Genomic DNA, 19559 nt, shown 5'->3' with positions numbered 1-19559 from the left:
CCAGGACAGAAAAACATTCATCTAAAAAGAATGTATTTATACCACTGTTCATTGTTGCACTCAGTACAATAGTTAAGACTTGGAAAAACCTAGTGTCCAACAATAGATAAGTGGATCATGAAAATGTGGTACATATATACAATGGAATACTGCATAGCTGTAAGAAATAAGGCAATTGGGGTTGGTGAGGTGGCGCTAGAGGTAAAGTGTCTGCCTTGCAAGCGCTAGCCAAGGAAGGCCCGCGGTTCAATCCCTCGGCGTCCCATATGATCCCCCCAAGCCAGGGGCGATTTATGAGCGTTTAGCCAGGAGTAACCCCTGAGCATCAAACGGGTGTGGCCTGAAAAACAAAAAAAGAAAAAAGAAAGAAATGAGGCAATCATGAAATTTGCAGCAACCTGGAGGGAACTCGAAGATAGTACATTAAATGAAGTAAGCCAGAAGAAGGAGGATATAGAATTGATATCACTTATATGTGGTATTTAGAATAACTGCACGAAGAAACACAATGGTCTAAATGATAGTTTTCTTGAACACTGTTGACCCCAGAGTATAGTGAGTAGAAGAAAATGAAGTGAGTGGGAAATGACACACACAGAAACTTCTATTCTATTCTTTTCTTCAAAGAAACCTTCAGCAAAGGATACCACTGTTTAGATTGAGCAAGCTTTCAATTAACTACTCTTTATAGATGTCTATAATAATGTTCTAATACTTTTATCCACATAATCAGATACAGAATGCATTTGGAAGACATGAACACCCACTACAGTACTAGTGTTTTAATTTTAATATTTCTATAATAACTCTTTAATCCTTTTCTTTACAGTGGTTCTTGGAGATATATGTTGGTCTCTTTGGTTTCTAATTGCACTGCTATATTATACTCAAAAATGCAGTGCTCACTAAGATAAGGTGTTGACACATATGTTAATTTGTTTTCTATTTGATAAGGGCTGATAATATGATTTAATGTTTATGTCACAGATAATATTGATATGGGCAACTGCATGTCATATACTCTTGCAACAGTGCTCATTCACGGAGTATGTCATTGCACAATTCAATCTAGTTTACTATTATATCGTAATGATCATGATTTCAATTTGCTTCCAGGAAAGGGACTTAGATGCTCAAGACCTGTTAGACAATAATTCATGGTACAGACTCTTTTTACAATGCTCATTAGTGCTTAGAACTCTAGACTCAAAAAATAGGTTTGTTTTAAGAATACTCTATGCACAATCTAACCCAGGAAGTCTTCCTTTAGTGAAGTTTACCCTCATCAATGATGATTTGTCTAGTAAATGAAAAACTTTTCCACCTGACTTGCTGACTTGGGTCAGTTCTTTAACCGCAACCTACAGATAGATCTTAATTGTCTGTATAGGTCTGTTTATGAGTGTATATATTGGCCACCTTTATGTCTAATGTTGTATATATTCCTTCTCCCTGTTATATATAGCCCTCCCCTTCTTGCCACTCTAAAAATCATTTCCTATCCTTTCACTCTTTCACCCCTGATCTGTTATTTCTCCCTATTTTACCCTTTTTGTCCTAAGTTCCTGGGATCCAGATTGTTCCCCTCACCCCAATCAGCTCCCAAAGCAAAAAGACAGCTTCCCAGCCCACCTTGGCTCAGCCTGGGAAGAAGCTGCCACCTCTACTGCTGCTGATTTGCTCTCAGAGGCAAATTTTCCTCCTTCCTTCACTGTAGACTATTGCTGGCTACAAGATTCAGCTTTTGAGAAAATCCAAGTTTGAGGATATTTCCTGATCCATGATAGTTAGGAGCCATTTTTCAGACTCCAGAAGACTATGTTGCAGGCTGAAACTGTGTTTCAGGTTCTATTCCCCTCTCCCCAAACTATTTCAAAAGAAATGAAAGGGAATATGTATATTTCCTTCATATATTTCTTTCGATGTATTTCCTTAATAGGTATAATTCTTATTGTGTATTTCCTTATGTAGATGTAGTTTTCCCCATCCTGTTTTTGGATTTCTTTTTTTTTTAGTAGGAAATTCTAGTAGATAAGTTTCTCTTGGGTTCTGAGTTTTTGTTAGATCCAGGTTATAGGGATTGTTTTGCTTGTTATTTTTACCCCCATATGCACCAGTGGTATCATGTGCTATTGTTCCTTTTTGCACAGACACATTAAAATGGAGGAAATTTTATGTGTACAAACAAGTTATTATCTAAGAAAGATAGGAACACATATACTTTATATTGCTGTGGGGCCTTACACATTGAACATTTGTCATAGCGACATGGCTTAAGCTTCAGAAAATCAGACATTAGGCATTCATCGCTGAACCTTGGAGTCCATTTATGAAACCAGCGTGGTTTTCTGCACCAGCAACCAGGAATCAGACGTCTACTGGGGAAAGTCCTAATGCTGCCCTGGCACTGACTTGCTTCAGATGGCTTCATACCACACCCTGATGACTTCGAAACAGCAACAACTTGCTTTCAGTGCATATTTCCCTGCATTACCACATAATGATGTGATGAAACCAGATGTTCCATGACACTCTGACTTCAACATAGGATCTGTGCAAAAACCAAGATCTCTCATTACAGAAACGATACTGCAATAACTTTAAGAAGTTTTACTGGAACCATGAAGAAAGATTTTGGGGTTAGACAACTTAATATGCCCAGAGCTTGTATTTGATCTTAAGGCAGGATGTTTCATGGGTATGGTCTTCCTGTTTTTAAGCCAAAAGTTTTTCCTTTCTATTTTCCCCAATTTTTTCTTCCCCTATGCCAAAAAAATAAATGCTATCCCTCTTTTTTTCTTCTTTTCAATGTTTTCTTTTTTTATCTTTTAAATAAAGCCCCCACCTTTTTTCATAGAACCTTGGGACACGGATTACTTGTTTTACCTCATATTTATGCATTTTTCTATAAAATTAAGAAGAACGGAAAAAAGAAAAGATGTGGGCCATAGGCCAAGTGGTCTCAGGTGCATTGTTGGAGAAAAGGAGGACAGAACTAAATACTCAAGCAAAGTCAATGACAATAGAAACAAGAGACTAAAATTTTAACAATCTAAACTTAAATGGGCCTTTGATACTGGCAGACCAGGGTGTAAAGGGGGGGTGGTGCTATAGGATGCACTCTGGAATCATTCGTGGAGGAAAGTTGACACTGGTGGTGAGAATGACCCTGATTCACTGTATAGCTGAACTTCAACTATAAAAACTTTGTAAATCACAATGGTTTCAATAAAATAAATTTTCTTATAAAAGTCTCATTTTCCGGAGCCGGAGCAGTGGCACAAGGGATAAGGCATCTGCCTTACTCTCGCTACAGCGCCTTAGATGGATCGAAATTCGATCCCTTGGTGTCCCATATGGTCCCCCAACCCAGGTGGGATTTCTGAGCACATAGCCAGGAGTGGCCCCTGAGCATCACCAGGTGTGGCCCCAAAATAAAAAACAAAAACAAAAAACTAATTTTCTGTTCTCAATCTGGCCAGTCTGCCTTTTTAAGTTTCAGTGTTCTCCCAAGCAATACTCTTTTGATCTATTTAAGTTTTCAATCTTTTGGTGTTCCTCTGCTGATTCTAAGAAAAAAACATACATTCTCAATGATAGCATTTCCCCTTTATTTTCTAGGCAAGACTGACTCCTAGAGACAGAGTATTTGAAGGAAAAAGATTTAAATTAAAAGATTTAATTAACTTACTTATTAATCTTACTTACTTTTGAAAATTTAAATATGGAAAACATCCCTTTATCCACTTTTCTTTAATATATTTAGGTGAGAGACTTTAAGTTTTAGATTGACAGAAACACTAGTATAGTTCTCATTAAGACCCCCCTCCACACTTTTCCTTATTATTAAAATTTTGCACCTGGGTTATATTTGTTACAATTAATAGACCAATATTCATACACTATTACCTAAAGTCTGTAACTTACATTAAGCTTTTCTTTGTGTCATCCTGTTTTCCTTTATATTTTATTCTAAACAATTTTTAAACTTATCCAGAAGTTGAAATAGTGTAGAATTCTCTATGTACCTTTTAGTTAACTTCATTTACTTAACATTTACATAACATTTCTGGCATGCTCAAAGCTAAAAAAAAAAAAGCACTATCGCTGATATACTATTAATTAAATTACAGATTTTAAATGAATTTTACCAGTTTTTCAATAGTGTTCTTTTCATTCTGAGATCCAGTTTTCTTCATTTTAAGAAGTTGGCAATTTGAGCTTAATTTTTTTTGGTTTGTGTTTTTTTTTTATTGGATAATAAATGAAAAGGGATAATGTACAAGTGATATAATAACCATAATAGATTAGTATGCACAATTTTATAAAACTAAATTGGATCATCCAGAGGAAATAAAAATACTTTTAGAATCTCACAGCCATTCAAGACTTAATGGAACAAATAGCAAAAAACACCAACAGACATATTCAAGAATAGAAATTGAAGCTAAACAAAAACAAAAATGCAGTTCCAGATATTTTTACTAGTGGTTTCTTAAAGGTTAAGAGTCAAAGGAGCATTGTAAAAACAGTGTTAGAGTGGCAGTTATCGTTTGCATGGGCCCACCAAAGTATGGGGGACATGGAAAGGAAAAACCTTGGCCTAAATACAAGGAAACCCTACCCTTGAAGTTTCCTGACTTAAGACCAATTCTAGGCTCCAGACAAAGTAGTTTGTCCAATCTAGGTCACTGTCTGTAGTGCCTATACAGTTTTATTTTTTTCAAACAGTCTCTGTTGTTGGTATCATGTTTTTGTATTGAAGATCCTGGAATCTGTATATCCTACATTGAAGTCAGGATTGTGTGGAGCGGCGTCTAATTTCAACTCACAATTAAAGGGCAATGCAGAAAGCCCTGTCCAGTACGCAGGTCGTTGTTGTTGTTTAAATCTTCTCAGTGTTAGGGGAAGACTCTTTTGAGTAAATTGATGTCAGAGCAGCAGTAGAGTCTTCCCTGGTAGAGGATTGCTTCCAGACAACTTTGGATGTTTCATAGATGGCTTCCCTGGTTCGGGGGTAAATGGAGAATGCCCAAATCTCTGAGGCCTGTGCCAGGTCATCATGTCAATGTTCAGGGTGTAAGGTTCCATTGCACCACAAGATTTGTGTGTTCCCATCTCTATTAGATAAGAACTTATTTGTATGTATAGTATTTTCCATTTTAATGTGCCCATGCAGACAAGGAATAATGCCACCTGGTGTTATCAGCACATAAGGGGGCCACAAGAACAAGTCCAACAATCCCCGTGACCTGGTTCAAACATAAGCATTAAACTGAGGACTCTTTCACCAAAATTCCTTATTGAACAGTTCACAAAGAGAAAAAAAGATAAAAAGTGGGGGAAATAAACAATCTAACCTAAGACAGTGGACACAATTGTCACCGTTTAAGAAAATTTGTGTGTTCCCATCTCTATAAGATAAGAACATGTTTGTATATAATTTCCCATTTTAATGTGCCTATGCAAAGAAAGAACTGTATCACATGGCAAGATTGATGCCTATGGGGTTGCTAGTACAAGTCCAACAATCCAATTGACTCGGTTCTTATAAACGTTAAATAGAGAAACACTTCTACAAACTTCCTTATTTAACAAATAACAAAGGGAAGGAAAGATAAAGTGGGACTCTTTCACCAAAATACCTTATTGAACAGTTCACAAAGAGGAGAAAAGATAAAAAGTGGGAAAAATAAACAATCTAGCTTAAGACAGTGGACTCAATTGTCACCTATGGGAACTAATCAGAAACCTAGTATGGTAGCAACCACAGTTACACAATGAAAGAAGGAAGAGGCCAAGAGGCCGCTGAGAGTAAACAAGTAGGTAAAGAGTACTGGTCTCTCCCCAGCCTGAGAGTCCATCCTCCCATTTTTATTTTAAATGTATGTGGTACATATACATATACTGTCCCCGCGTGGTTTTTGAAATGGAGACCAATGGGAAAAAAAAATAACCAGTGAATGTCACGACATAATGTCCCGACATACGCCAGTGCTGCATTGGCCCGCCATCCACCCCATGTGTCCCCCCCTTAGTGTCAGGAGAGAAAGGGGGAAAGCCTGAGGACCACAATAGAGTCCACCTGGGCCAGTCACCAGGGAAGGCCTGGAGTAGGGGACAAATAGGGGAACTGCTGGGGGCCTGCAAAGCCTCCCAGCCCCCCCCCAAGCTGGGGAGTAGGCCTCCAGAATGGGGTGTCCCCGACCCCATACCTGGGAAGAGCTAGCCTCCAGGATCAAGGCATCGGAAGCCAGCTATCTGCCCGGCCCCTCCCTCGAGCTTAATATTTTAAATGTATTTTTCATTGTATTAATATGAGAAAAAATGGTTAAAAGCAATTTTGAAAAGAACATAATTTGAGAATCATACTATCCACCTAACTTTAACCAAATCTTTCAACCTATTGAATAAAATAACTACCAAATAAAATTTGGCTTCAGTAATTAAGAATTTGATACTTGTCCAAGTGTGGGCATATATAATCTATGCAATGAGAAGAGCACACAGAGAACAAAACTATGTTATATAAGTATGGCTAATAATCTAAGTTAAAGGGAAAATGGAGACATTTTTTCTGCAAATAATGCTGGAACATTTGAATATCCACGTGCAAATTAAAAGAAGTATCACAGTACACCTATTAAAATGGCTGAAATACAAGACACTGCAACGCCAATTGCTGACAGATTTGAAGCAACACAAGCAAATTCAATTGGCCATAATTTTTCAATGTTTTTTATTCCCAGTTCTAATCTTTACTCCTCTTCCATGCCATCTTAGTTATTGCAGCGCCTTCTTCCAAATTAGAAATTGTAGATCCTTAAAATTTTTCTATGTCAAGATTGCCTGAGTTGCTCTAGTCATATACACATCCATATACATTTTAGAATTACTCATATCTATTTCAAATTTTAATTGGTATTTTATATATCTAACTATATATTTATATAAAAATATAAATTTAAATATTATATAAATTATAAATTAAATATAAACTTAAATATAAATTATAAATTTATTATAACATATATAATTTTGTTTAAAATGTTAATTTAAATTGTGACAATTTACCAGTAAAGTTTCCAGGCTGCCCTTTTATTTGGTCATACAGCTTCCTCATCCTGGGTGTTTACGTTGACAGAGACACTAAGGGAAGTTAGTAAGTCTATCAAAATTCAGTGGATATACTAAGAGCATAGACTGGGATTCTTCACATTGCCAACTGGCAAAAAGTATAAAGTCTTGACAATGTCCAATTCCAGTTTTGCGTATGTTGACCTCTACACCTAAAATGTATGCCATTTTCTAGTGATTTTTGCTACCCGTTGGTTATTTTTGCCTTCCCAAATTATATATTCTAAGGCCTAAATAATTTTCTCAGGAAACTACTCTTAACCTTGTACTATTTTTAGGGGGGTGTCTGTCTCCCTCATTGATTCATGTTATTTTATTATTATAGGCCTTAATTTGTCATTTTCCAAGTGCAAACACAAACAAAAAGGCTGGAATTTTAAAGGAACTTTTTCATTTCAAATTGGACTTTTTATTTTGAATAAGTTTTGGTAATGACTTTTGAGGTTCATTTTTATCTTTGAAGTTGTCAAATTGACATACAGCTTTACGGAATACCTTATAAAATTATCTTATGCATGCAATGATATTCATTTTCTTTCTAATTTTGAGTCTACCTAAGCATTTTATTAGTCTGTTCAGTCTTTTGTTTTGATGTTTCCCAACTTGGCTTTTGTATTTGATTTCAACACATATTTCTTTCTATCCTAAAATCAGTGATATTCTGCCTTTCTTCTAGTGTAAGCATTCATTTATTTTTGGTTTCGGAGCCACACCGAGAGGTTACTCCTGTGCTCAAAGATTGCTCCTGACAGGCTCAGGGGCCATATGGGTGCTGGGAATCAAACCCGAGTCTGTCCCAGGCCGGCCTTGTGCAAAGCAAATGCCCAATGGCCGTACTATCTCTCCGTCCCCTGTCTAAGCATTTAAAGCTTCGAACATTGGTTGAGCTGCACCACAGAAATTTTAGCATTTTCTTTTCATTCTGTAAAAATACCTTTTAATTTTACTTTATTTTTTTCTGGCTGTTATTTAAAACCACATGGATAATTTCTAAACAATGGGTGTTTCTAGTTTCATTTCATTGTCACCAGAGAACATACCATACACAATTTCAGTTTTTGTTTTGTATTAGTTTTTGGGCTACACCTGATGATTCTCAGGGGTTACCTCTGGCTACGTGCTCAGAAATCGCTCCTGGCTTGGGGGAACCATATGAGATGTGGGGGACTGAACCACAGTCCACCTTACCGCTCGCACCACTGCTCCGGCCCCACAATTTCAGTTTTTTTAAAACATATTGATAGTTGTTTAATAGCTTATAATTTCTGAGTGTTCCATGTATACTTGAAAAAAGTGTTTACATTACTACAAATGCAAATTAGGTTTATTGAAATGTCTTTTGTTCAAGTTGTATCTTGATTTTCTATTTGTTCTCTCCATTAGCACTGAAGGATGTTGAAGAGTTGGAAAAATAGGGAGGTAAAGCCCTTACCTCACAGGCAGCTAACCCCTGATGCTCACCAGCATTGCATATGTTCCCCCTGAGCCCCATCAGTAATGATCGCTAAGAGCCCCGAATAAGCTCTGAGTAGGGCAGAGACCAAAATAAAACGAAAAAGTTAAAGGTTGAAACCTTAAATGATGTTAGTTTTACTTTTTTTTTTTTAACTGTTAAGTGTTTGCTTAGTAAATTTTTCATATTCTATTCAGTCTAAACATTTTGAAATTACAATTTAGTTTTATATTTCGGTGGACTAAAGTGAAAGATGGCAAAGGAAAAAAATAGAGGATAATAACCTATTAGAAAGTTAAATGAAAAGGGAAAATTTACACATGTTCAAGAGCTTGTGTGTGTATTTTCAAACAGAGAACACAACTGTCAATAGCCAGGAAGCCAAAGAAGTTGTGCTGAGGATCCAATTTAAATTGTATTGTGTTCTGTGTACTCTACTCAGGTATATTTAATAACTGTTACATATTTTTCTTCTTTTTTTTTTTTGGTTTTTGGGTCTCACACATACCCAGTGGAGCTCAGGGGTTACTTCTGGCTCTGCACTCAGAAATTGCTCCTGGCAGGCTCAGGGGACCATATGGGATGATGGGATTCAAACCGGTCTCTCCTGGATGGGCTGCTAGCAAGGCAAATGCCCTACCACTATCCTATCTCTCCAGCCCCTCTAATTTTTTGTTTTTTGGGGGCCACACCTAGTGACACTCGGATTACTCCTGGCTTTGTGCTCAGAAATCACTCCTGACTCAGGGGACCACATGGGATGATGGGGATCAAAACCAGGTCTGTCCTGGGTCTGCTGCGTGCAAGGTAAATGGCCTATCACTGTGCTATCGCTCTGATCCCAATAACTGATGTTTATGGTGCCAAGGATCAAGCCAAGAGACTAAAAGCTTCTGAATTTTTAATAATAGATGCTAAGTATCAATACTGTACCAACCCTAATGCATATATTAAAAATAATAAAGGAATATACTTTTAGTGTAAATGTATTATGCACGTTAATTTTCAATGATGCATACTTGAAACTAAGTTATAAGGCAATGTTATTTTTAGTTAAAAAAAGATCGAAAGGAAAATGAAAACGATAATATACAGTTTAATGTCAATATTTACAAACTAAAAATCACATACTTTGCAATTGTACAGATCTATGATAAACAAATTTGAATGGCAAAATCAAAATCTCATTAACATTGCAGTGTCAACTATATGCATATTTATATTGTCTTTTTCCACCCTTCTCCCATACTTCAACTCCTTTTGATGATCTCTCTTTAAGTACACTTGAATACTTAAAAGATAAGTACCAAAAGATAAGAGATACCAGGAGTGCATTACATTTTTTCAAGATTCTTATGAAGAGGTAATTGACAAAAAAACATTTGAGGCCCTCTATATTAAGATACCAAATCTATATCCCTCAACTCCATTGACATATAAATATAATTCTCTTTGACCTCTTTGGTTCCTTGTTTATCTCAGAGAAAAAAAATGTCATAGGCTTATAAGTTTACCATTAATTTCACACCTAGTCACATAACTTAATGGCTGACACACAGATAACATTCAGCATGTCTACTACATTTAATTTTCAACTTACAATTATAAACAACTTCTAGGCACTTCATTTAATTCTCAAAACAAGTCCTAACTCAGGTATGATTCCCATTTGATGGGTAAAGAAACCAAAGCACAGGGATCATGGGGAGCAATTTTCCAGAGTGAAAATTTGAGCAGAGGATTACAAAGTGTGTGGCTGGTCCACCACACAACTTAGTACTCAATGATAATAGTTCCTCCATAATTATGTAAGATATTGGAGAGTATAAAAAAAAACCCTCAATGAAAAATTGTGTCTCAGCATAGGAAAAGAGAAATCCTGCGAATTTCCTAGGTTTGTAGAGACAAAGATGTTTCCAGAAGAGAAAAATTTTATGAAAACACAGATGAAAACAACCTTAATCTATTTAACAATGAGGTTGCATTTAAATAAACGCTACTAGTGGTTTTAGAGGAAAGCTGTAATAAGGGTTGCTGAAAAAAGGGAAAGAACATGAACTTGAATAGAGCAGGTTTTGAATTTTGAACCTGCCACTCATATATTATCTAGCACGCAAATAACTCAAAACTTTAGATTCCACATCTTAAAAGTGATTCTGCTTTACCAAATAATTCAATTAGACACTACAGGTAATATATACATAACTGGACAGGAGGCAGTGGAGATGCATTAATTCTCTAGCCTGGTAACTTCATTTTGATAAATCAAAATGAAAACAAAGCTAAATTTTCAGAGACCAGTAGTTAGATTTCCATGACCTCTTTTATACAAAATTGTGAATAACTGCACAGCAGGACCAAGGAAGAGAATGACATCATCCATTCTGAAGCAGCAGAACTGTTAAGGACGAGATGGATGCAAGGAGAAATCACATTAGAAGCCGGGACAATTGGGGAAAAGTTCTTAGCAGAATGGAGTTGGCAGGAAATCCAGTTGATTGAAGGGGAAACGGGGTGCTTCCTTTTGAACATGTGGAACAAGAACATCTGAGAGAAAATAAGTCCATGGAAGTAACATGAGTGTTGGAAAATGGGGAGCATTTGAAAAATTAAGAGAACAGCCATATTTCTTTTAAAAGAAGTTACTTTTAAGTCAGTAGAACCACAGAAAAATGTGAGAAAGTACAAATTACATTTATCAGTAACATGCTTACAAAGGATTTATCCTCACCAATGCTCTATTACATTTGGGTAGCAGTGAAAAAGTTTTTTTAATCAAGAAACACTTTCTAGTTTTACGTGTGTGTGTGTTTTTTTAAAGTAAAACCACGCGAAGGGATCAACTTATCTTAAACTTCACAATGAACCTTTTTCTCGCAAGTGAACTCACTGTGTTGCCCAAGGAAAGGCTCAGCCCATCAGTTGCTAAAATGCTTTAACCAACTGTTGAAGTACTCTATAATGGATACAACGGATTTTAAAATTTGACTTTAAATAACAGGCTTCTAACTCATCTATAAAAAAAATCAGAAGAAACATTTTAGTGATCTAATTATTAAAGGAACTTCCAAGTTCGCTGGCTCCTAACATAGTCATATGAATGATAACACAATAGGAAAGGTGCACTTTTGAAATGGTCACCAAAGATTGGAGAGACGAATGTTTCTGGGACAAAGAATTTTTGCTTTGCTTCTGAAAAAAAGAAAATACAAGTTCAGTGTACTGAATTTAACTACAATGGGGAAAAGATCAGAACGACTGTTTTCTAAACACAAAAGATGCAGAACCAATCCTCAACTACACACATTAGCAAATTTATTTCACATGAAATATAGGCACTATTTTCTATATTTAATATGCAAATATAAGCAACTATTTCATATTACCTCTACTAAAGCTTCATGTCCTGGTAAGAACTTTGACAAAGTCACCGTATCACTAGTAAATACACAAGGCTGTATTTTATGTCTATTCATCTTTGGCACATTTATTAAGTTGAAGAATCCAAAAGGCAATCGAAATTTGTAATGACTGTGTAGCACAATCTTTCAATGACCTTTACATTAAAATATAAGGCCGCAAAAAGGCAAACTGAAGTATTAAGATATGTGAATCATTTTTAATAGTTTTACATACAGTACCTTACATATAGAACAGTGTTTGCAAATTTAAATAAGATCTGAATGTACAATGGCATGAATTCTTATCAAAGATAATTCAAGTTTACTGTATATCAGCTCTCAAATGCATTTATACAGATTGCTAGAACTGATACACAGAATGAGGCATAAAATATTCAAGTGTTCCATGTCACCAAATAGCCTCCTCAACAATCTATTTTCCTCTTTTTAAAAAAGTTTCAAAACCTGTACATACTTTTTTTAAATTTTTAAAAACAATGTTAAAAGGTAACATTTCATGTTAACCACCAACCTATAGGCTATAGTAATAAAACTAAATATGTGTAGATATAAATATGTGTAGATTATGTACATATGTACGTGGCGTTTGTTTCAAACAGCACACACACTTCCGCATCCCTGCGTACGTAGCACTGGGGGCCACACACAACTCACAAAAGCACTGGCAGACAAGACCTACGCTCAAACCCCAGCAAGAGCTAAACAGAGCAACTTGGTTGCCTTTGGTTTCAGGAATTTGACCATTTGTGATCGAAGCTCCAAGTTCTGTGTGCGAATGCATTTTTTAAAAATAAAATTCATCTTCAGAAATGAAGCTTTCCCGAGTATTTTGCTACCAGCAGTTAAAAAAAAAAAACCCACAGCTATGTATTACTGATATATGTCACTCCTCAACCCAGCTGAGGCTATTTACAGTTTTTGTTTATTTTTAATTTTTATGTTTGGAAGGCAAACACCAAAGCATACTCAGGATCAAACTATATGTTGAAGCCTGAATATGGAATGCAACTATATATATGTATATGAATATATAAGATATAGTCATTATATCTATATATACATATCTGTGTATATATAGTCAGTATATCTAATATACAGGTTGCAGGTTGTGATGGACTGATATTATGTAAAACTTGGGGTGGAAGAAATCCTACAATATAGAAAATCCTCCTTCCAGCAGTATCATTTGGCACAGTGACCCTTCGCAAGCCATTCTGTTGTTAACAAACTTAAAGCTTGCAACAAAAATCCAATTGTTTGGTGTCTTTTAAACATATCCCTAACGAAGTTAAAATCCACAATTGTTTCCTCCAGAAGTGAGAATTCTACTGTCAGGTTTCTGATTTAGTACATTATCACCGATGACACAACTCATGATCCTATAAAAGTTGAAATATTCCAAATTTTGGTGCAGCCAGATCAACTGCAAAGAAGATTGTTTTTATAGTAACAGTTAAACTCTCCAGAAACTTAATTTTTCTCTACAATTTTGCTGGCCAAAATCCGCTCTATAAACAAGGGTCTTTCTGCTAGAAACTAGATTCACGCACCACATTTCATCCTACAGGAATACCAAGCTTCATGAAAGCAACTACTCGAAAATCCTGCTAACTTAATTCTCTCTGTATAGAATATAACCTACTTTACTGATCTTCAGCATAGAACACATTATCTTTTGTAGTTTTCTCATATTAATTCTCTATATGAGCTTGTCAAAGTAGTTCTACCTCTTCCTCTCCAGGGTGCCACCAAGACAAGTGTCAGAGTTAGTGACCAAACACGTCTAAGCTTTTTGACTTATTCTAACTATCCACTATTATGTGGGTAGCAAAAAAATGATTTGATTGAAGAATGCAGTGCCCCTCTCCCTCTCCTTCGATTTTCACCGTTGTCATACAGAGCAAAGTGTGGCTATCTGTTGAACTTTGCCCATGTCAAGCAGGAGCTGTTTGATGTGGCGCTTAAGTTGGGGCAGTCTTGCGAGAGGGTCAGGAGGCTCCAGCTCCCCTGTGAAATCAAGCCAGCTTTCGAGAACTGAAAGAGAAGAGAACAAGTAAACCGACAGAGAACTGAAAGAAGAGCTACACAATGACAGCACAGAAGACGAGAAGAGGAAGGGAGACTGTTTTCTGCTGCCTTTTATCTGGGAAGTCAATCCACTCAAAGTGCTTCCGGGTCCAGTCGATGAGCATCTTTCTACTAGAAGTTCTGCTCCTTCCTGAGATTTATCAGTGACTTGAAGTTACCTGTATACTTGAGTATAAACCGAGTTTTCCCAGCAAACCCGCAATAGGCTCATACAAGTTATTTGCAGCGCACACCGAATCCAATGCATGTGGTCTCCAGTTGTCTTGTGCCTCCAGTCTGCTGGAGGGGGGCCCCGGTGCTTCAGCTCAGTCCACAAGTGGCGGCTGAACTGAACTAGATGCCACCGAACTATTGAACCCACAATATTCAATGGCACATTTAATTAAGTGAAAAACCCATTTAAGGCAGTAAAGTCGTGTAAATAAATATTTACAAAACCTGGATCCTTCTAATCAGGAGTTTTGGAGTATAAGGATTCAGGGTTTTTAAGCATTTATTCACAATGCTTTACCGTCTAAAATGGTTTATTCACTTTATTAAAGTTGCCATTGAATACTATGTGTTAATGCGGTATGTTAATGGTATACAGCACATCAAACAATCATGTATTGTAAATGTAATCATGTATTTACTTACTAATTTCTCAATTATTGTAATTATTTTGGGCATATGTTTTTATTTTTCAAATTTACCGGTGGCTGCTGCATTTTCCACCTCAGCTTATACTCGAGTCACTAAGTTTTTCCAGTTCTTTAGGGTAAAATTGGGGAGGGGGGGTGTCAGCTTATATGCGAGTATATGTGGTAATTTCCCTTACCTCATTGTGAACTTAATTTGAGTGTTTTCTCCTACTGTTTTCTTCTAAAATAGGAAACGATAGTTTCCTGGTCCAGATTTCTACTAACATTGATTTAAATCTTGATTTTACGTGAAATGATTTAGATTAGATTAGATTTTCTTATGCCCAAGGTTTTTCTAACACGCGAGAGGAGACAATTTCTTAACATCTTTTGCTACCTCATTATTTTATTACTATTTACAACGCATTAGCATGCACATTATGAATGCAATTACGCATCTAATAAATACAATTCCCTTTGTCCTATACTTTTTAATTAGAACAAGGACCTAATAATTCTATTAGGATTCGGGCTTTGAGCATAAAAGACCACAAGTGCCAGTTGTTTCAAACCTAATCTAAAGAGAACAACAGAGTCCCACCGGTCTAGAAAGCATCTCGTTTTCCATGCCATCATTTCTAAAGCTTTCCATTCCAAATTAAAAAAATGTTTCCTGAGAACAACAAGTACACTTTACACCCTACAGCAATTGTACTTTGATTCTTTCACAAATTACCATCGACTTCTTTCTCTATGAGGTCCATCCTGCTGGTCACTTCATTCTGCATATTCTCTATGTGGGTAAGGAGATTGAGCTGCCACTGGAGATGTGAATCTCCTGGGTCTTCGGGGCTCTTTTTCTCACTATAGACAAAGACTGTCTTCTTTTCCGCAGCAGTCTTCTCCAAAGAATCAATTGGAAAAAAAAAAAATTGGATAAATGTTACATCGTAATGGGAAAGACAAATTAAAGGCCTCCTCATCCACAATTATTCATGAAATTCAACTGACTTCCAAAGTTCTTTTTTTTTTTTATTTGGTTTTTGGGCCACACCCGGTGAGGCTCAGGGGTTACTCCTGGCTCTGCGCTCATATGGGGGACCATATGGGATGCTGGGGATTGAACCCAGGTCCATCCCGGGTAGCTGCGTGCAAGGCAAAAGCCCTATCGCTGTGCTATCGCTCTGGCCCTTCCAAAATGGTTTTTAAGGAAGTGCCAACACAGGATCAAATTATACTTGATTGTGCTTAAAATTAAGCAGACTTGGCTACTATGTCCACAATATTCAGCATAATGCTGTCCAGAACATAATGTACTCAATAAATCATGCTAACAAAACTGTTATATTTTGTTGTTAGAATATACAGTTAATATTAGACTAATCTTTCCCTCAATTATTCTACATAAATGACATAAGTACAGAGAAGGCAAAAAGTGATGGTGGAAATAGCAAGGAAGTAAGCAAGATTGGTACAAATAGGAGTAACTATAGTTGAGATTTTAGTACTGTAGTAAGATCACCAAGGAGGGGGAAGGCAAAAATATTTTTATAAACTATAAAGTACAACTGTGTAACACAAAATCTAAACTGGGGTTCACAGAAATAACCCATTTCATAATGTGGATATAATTGATAAAATAGTTGACCGCAAGTTGTATGAAATAAGTTTTCCAAAATCAGTTCTTTATAGTGGTTACATGATAAAGAAGCCCAGAAAAATAAAGAAAATATTTTATATATATTTTTTCTGATGTGCTGGGAATCTAATCCAGGTTTTCCACATGACAGGTAGACACTCTAAAATTGATTCATACCCAAGTAGTAACATTGAAGTGTCATTTCGAGGTCAGAAATAGTACCACAGGTACTTGCCTTGAATATAGCTGAATGCAGAACAAGGCATAAGTTCCAAGCATATCTGGTTATGGCTTAATATTCACTAATCCACTCACTCCAATTCCCATTAAAAAGTGGCATTTATAACAAAAACAAAAACGTACCATCCCTCCCCAAACTTAAAAAATCAAAGTGTAACATCCTTAATCCTACTGAACAGGAAGTATAAATACCCATGTACACATAACTTTAAGAATTCAATTTACAGGGGCCGGAGAGATAGCATGGAGGTAAGGCGTTTGCCTTTCATGCAGGAGGTCATCAGTTCGAATCCCGGCGTCCCATATGGTCCCCCGTGCCTGCCAGGAGCAATTTCTGAGCATGGAGCCAGGAATAACACCCTGAGCACTGCCGGGTGTGACCCAAAAACCACAAAAAAAAAAAAAAAAAAAAAAAAAAAGAATTCAATTTACTACACAATGGGACTGATATGTATTTATAAACATGCTCAATATTTTTATTTATTTTTTGCTCTTTGGGTCACACCAAGTGATGCTCAGGGTTTACTCCTGGGTGTACGCTTAGAAATCGCTCCTGGCTTGGGGGACCATATGGGGCGCTGGGGAATCGTCCTAGGTCCGTCCTAGGTTAGTGCGCACAAGGCAAACAAATGCCTTACCTCTTGCACCACCACTCCAGCCCCAAACATGCTAAATATTTTTAAAAATTATTTGAAAATTTAAAAAAAATATCTAAAACATAATAAAAAGGAAGACAAATTTTTATTAATGGTGGTATTAATATATATATATCTATATATGCATGCAAAGGACACTTAAGATCTCATACAGACTTTTCATATAACTTAAATTTTGGTTCATGTTTTGTGGAGATCTCTAAGAGTACTTTAAAAACTTTTAAACTGGGGGCGGGAACAGTGAGTAAAACACTTGTCAAGCAAGAGAGCAACCAGGGTTTGATATATTTAGTACCACAGGTGTTCCCTTCAACACTGAAAAGGGATCGATAAGGATAGTCAGTACTAAGTCATGGCCACCATCAGATGTGGCCCAAACAATGGGAAAAGATAAACAAACCTGAAAAAAAACTCTGGATAAGTTTATTGATGATGATCACAGTCTGAATGAGAAGAAAATTAAGTATAACAGTACTTTCTTATAAAGAAAGTCATATTTACCCCCAATAAGATACTTGTGAAATTGAAAATGTAAGCAACACTTAAAGCATTGATGTTTTACTTCATTAAAATTTTCGTTGTTATTTTATCATCGAAATAAGGCTCGTTATACCTTTTGGGACATTCCATCTTCTCTTCCTGAGTGCTGTAAACGTTTTTTCTCTCTCATGTGGAATTCCTGTTCTTCTTCAAAACTACTGACATCATCATCGTCATCTGAACTCCCTGGTTCTGCAAGAGATTTGCAGTCTTGACCAAAGTTTTGTGGCTTTTGGTAGCTGTGTTCACTGGTTATGTAAGTGCCTTCCATTTTTAGAGGGAATCGAGGTGGCTCTTTATGGTTTTGTACATGTTTCTTTTCTTCTAAATTAATGATGTCTTGCATTGTCATATTTTTTTCCATTCCAGCAATAACGTGATCTTGGTCTATTCGTTTTCCAGAACAAGCCCAGAGGCGAAGGTCAGGATGATGTTTATTCCTTAAGCAAAGTTGAAGAGACAGAGATAAAGGGTGGGGGTGGAGGAGAGGAACATCCATTAACAAAATTAATGCCATAATTAAGATTTATACAGTAAAGTCATAAAGTGATTTTATATACAACCAAGTGAATCCTTGGTTATCTATGCTAACGGACTTCAGTGAACTGATCTGAAATTCTATCCAAGTCTTAAGGGAATCAACTAAGGAGGGGTCAAGGACAAAGACAAAAAGCAAAAGATTTTTTTGTTAGTTTAATTTGTCCCAATATTTAAATTCTCAAATATTATAAAAAGTAATCAGATGGTACAATAATAATTCAAGTCTGTTGATATCTCATATCATTATATATATATATATACTGCTTTGTCTAGATTTCTCATTGTAGATTTTTAAATTGCATGACATGAAAAACATGAACATATTTAAAAAACTTTAATCAATCAAAAGTGGTACTTATACAAAGCAACTAAGTGGCTGAAGAGGTAAACAGCAAGTAAAGGAACTTGCCTTGTACGTAGCCAGCCCAATATCAAGTTCAATCCCAGGTACCACAAATGAGCCCTGAGCACAGCTGAGTGTGGTTAAAAGATAAAGAAAGAAAAACCTCCAAAAGTATAAATTAAAACAAAAAATAAATTAAAGGAAAATAAAAGGCAGCTCCATTTTAAAAGAATAAATATTTGAAAGGAAGAAAATGATATGCTAACTCACTATCAAAATCAGACGATACTGTCTACAAGTAATCATCAATAACTGCGATATAACCTTTCTGTGTGTGTGTGTGTGTGTGTGTGTGTGTGTGTGTGTGTGTGTGTCTAGGTGGGTGTGTAGTTCTTAAAATGGGTATGCAGACTCTTTTTCCCCACGCAAATGGGTAGGTCTCATACAATCTGCTTTAACTATCTGTTTCACATATGGACATTTTCCCCACTAGCACATACAATCTCTCCTCTTAGTCAAAGAGCTAGAAACACTCATAAACCCATCTAATCTACCCAATTAACTTCCCATTCTTCTTTGTATGGAAACAAGAAGATATTTTTGGAAACAAGAATATTTTTAGAAGCTAAGCAAGCGTCATTTATACTGAAGGGTTACCCTCCCTTGGCCACTCTTCACTTACTTCAGTATTCCGATCTTCAGTTGTAACCCATGAAGCACTTCTGTAACACCATAGACATCAGCAAGCAAGTGATGTGTAGAAACTATCTTTTTGGCATTGAGATGAGAATAATTTTCTTTTAGAAATGACAATCCACACATTCTCCCATTATTCAACCAGTCTTTATCATAACGGTACTTTGCACTCCATCTCTGGCCTG

General features: G+C 36.3%; 2 protein-coding genes across 4 annotated transcripts in view; both read right to left on the bottom strand.

Annotated features, from left to right (window-relative positions):
* The window catches only part of TG (thyroglobulin), a 286547-nt gene extending 284116 nt beyond the window's left edge, over positions 1–2431 (bottom strand). The window contains exon 1 of the mRNA XM_049765629.1: positions 2245–2431. Within this exon, the coding sequence (XP_049621586.1) occupies positions 2245–2431 (187 nt within the window). The remainder of the gene's footprint in view (positions 1–2244) is intronic.
* Positions 2432–13464: 11033 nt separating this feature from the next.
* Positions 13465–19559, bottom strand: part of PHF20L1 (PHD finger protein 20 like 1) — a 74182-nt gene continuing 68087 nt past the window's right edge. For all 3 annotated transcript variants that reach the window (XM_049765561.1, XM_049765562.1, XM_049765563.1), the window contains 4 exons: positions 19361–19556; positions 17869–18235; positions 15457–15619; positions 13465–14046 (listed from right to left, as the gene is read on the bottom strand). In XM_049765561.1, the coding sequence (XP_049621518.1) occupies positions 13904–14046; positions 15457–15619; positions 17869–18235; positions 19361–19556 (869 nt within the window). In that variant the 3' untranslated portion in view covers positions 13465–13903. The remainder of the gene's footprint in view (positions 14047–15456; positions 15620–17868; positions 18236–19360; positions 19557–19559) is intronic.

Source organism: Suncus etruscus, chromosome 19 (assembly GCF_024139225.1).
Source record: "Suncus etruscus isolate mSunEtr1 chromosome 19, mSunEtr1.pri.cur, whole genome shotgun sequence".
NCBI lineage: Eukaryota > Metazoa > Chordata > Mammalia > Eulipotyphla > Soricidae > Suncus > Suncus etruscus.
This window is presented reverse-complemented; position numbering and strand designations above follow the sequence as displayed.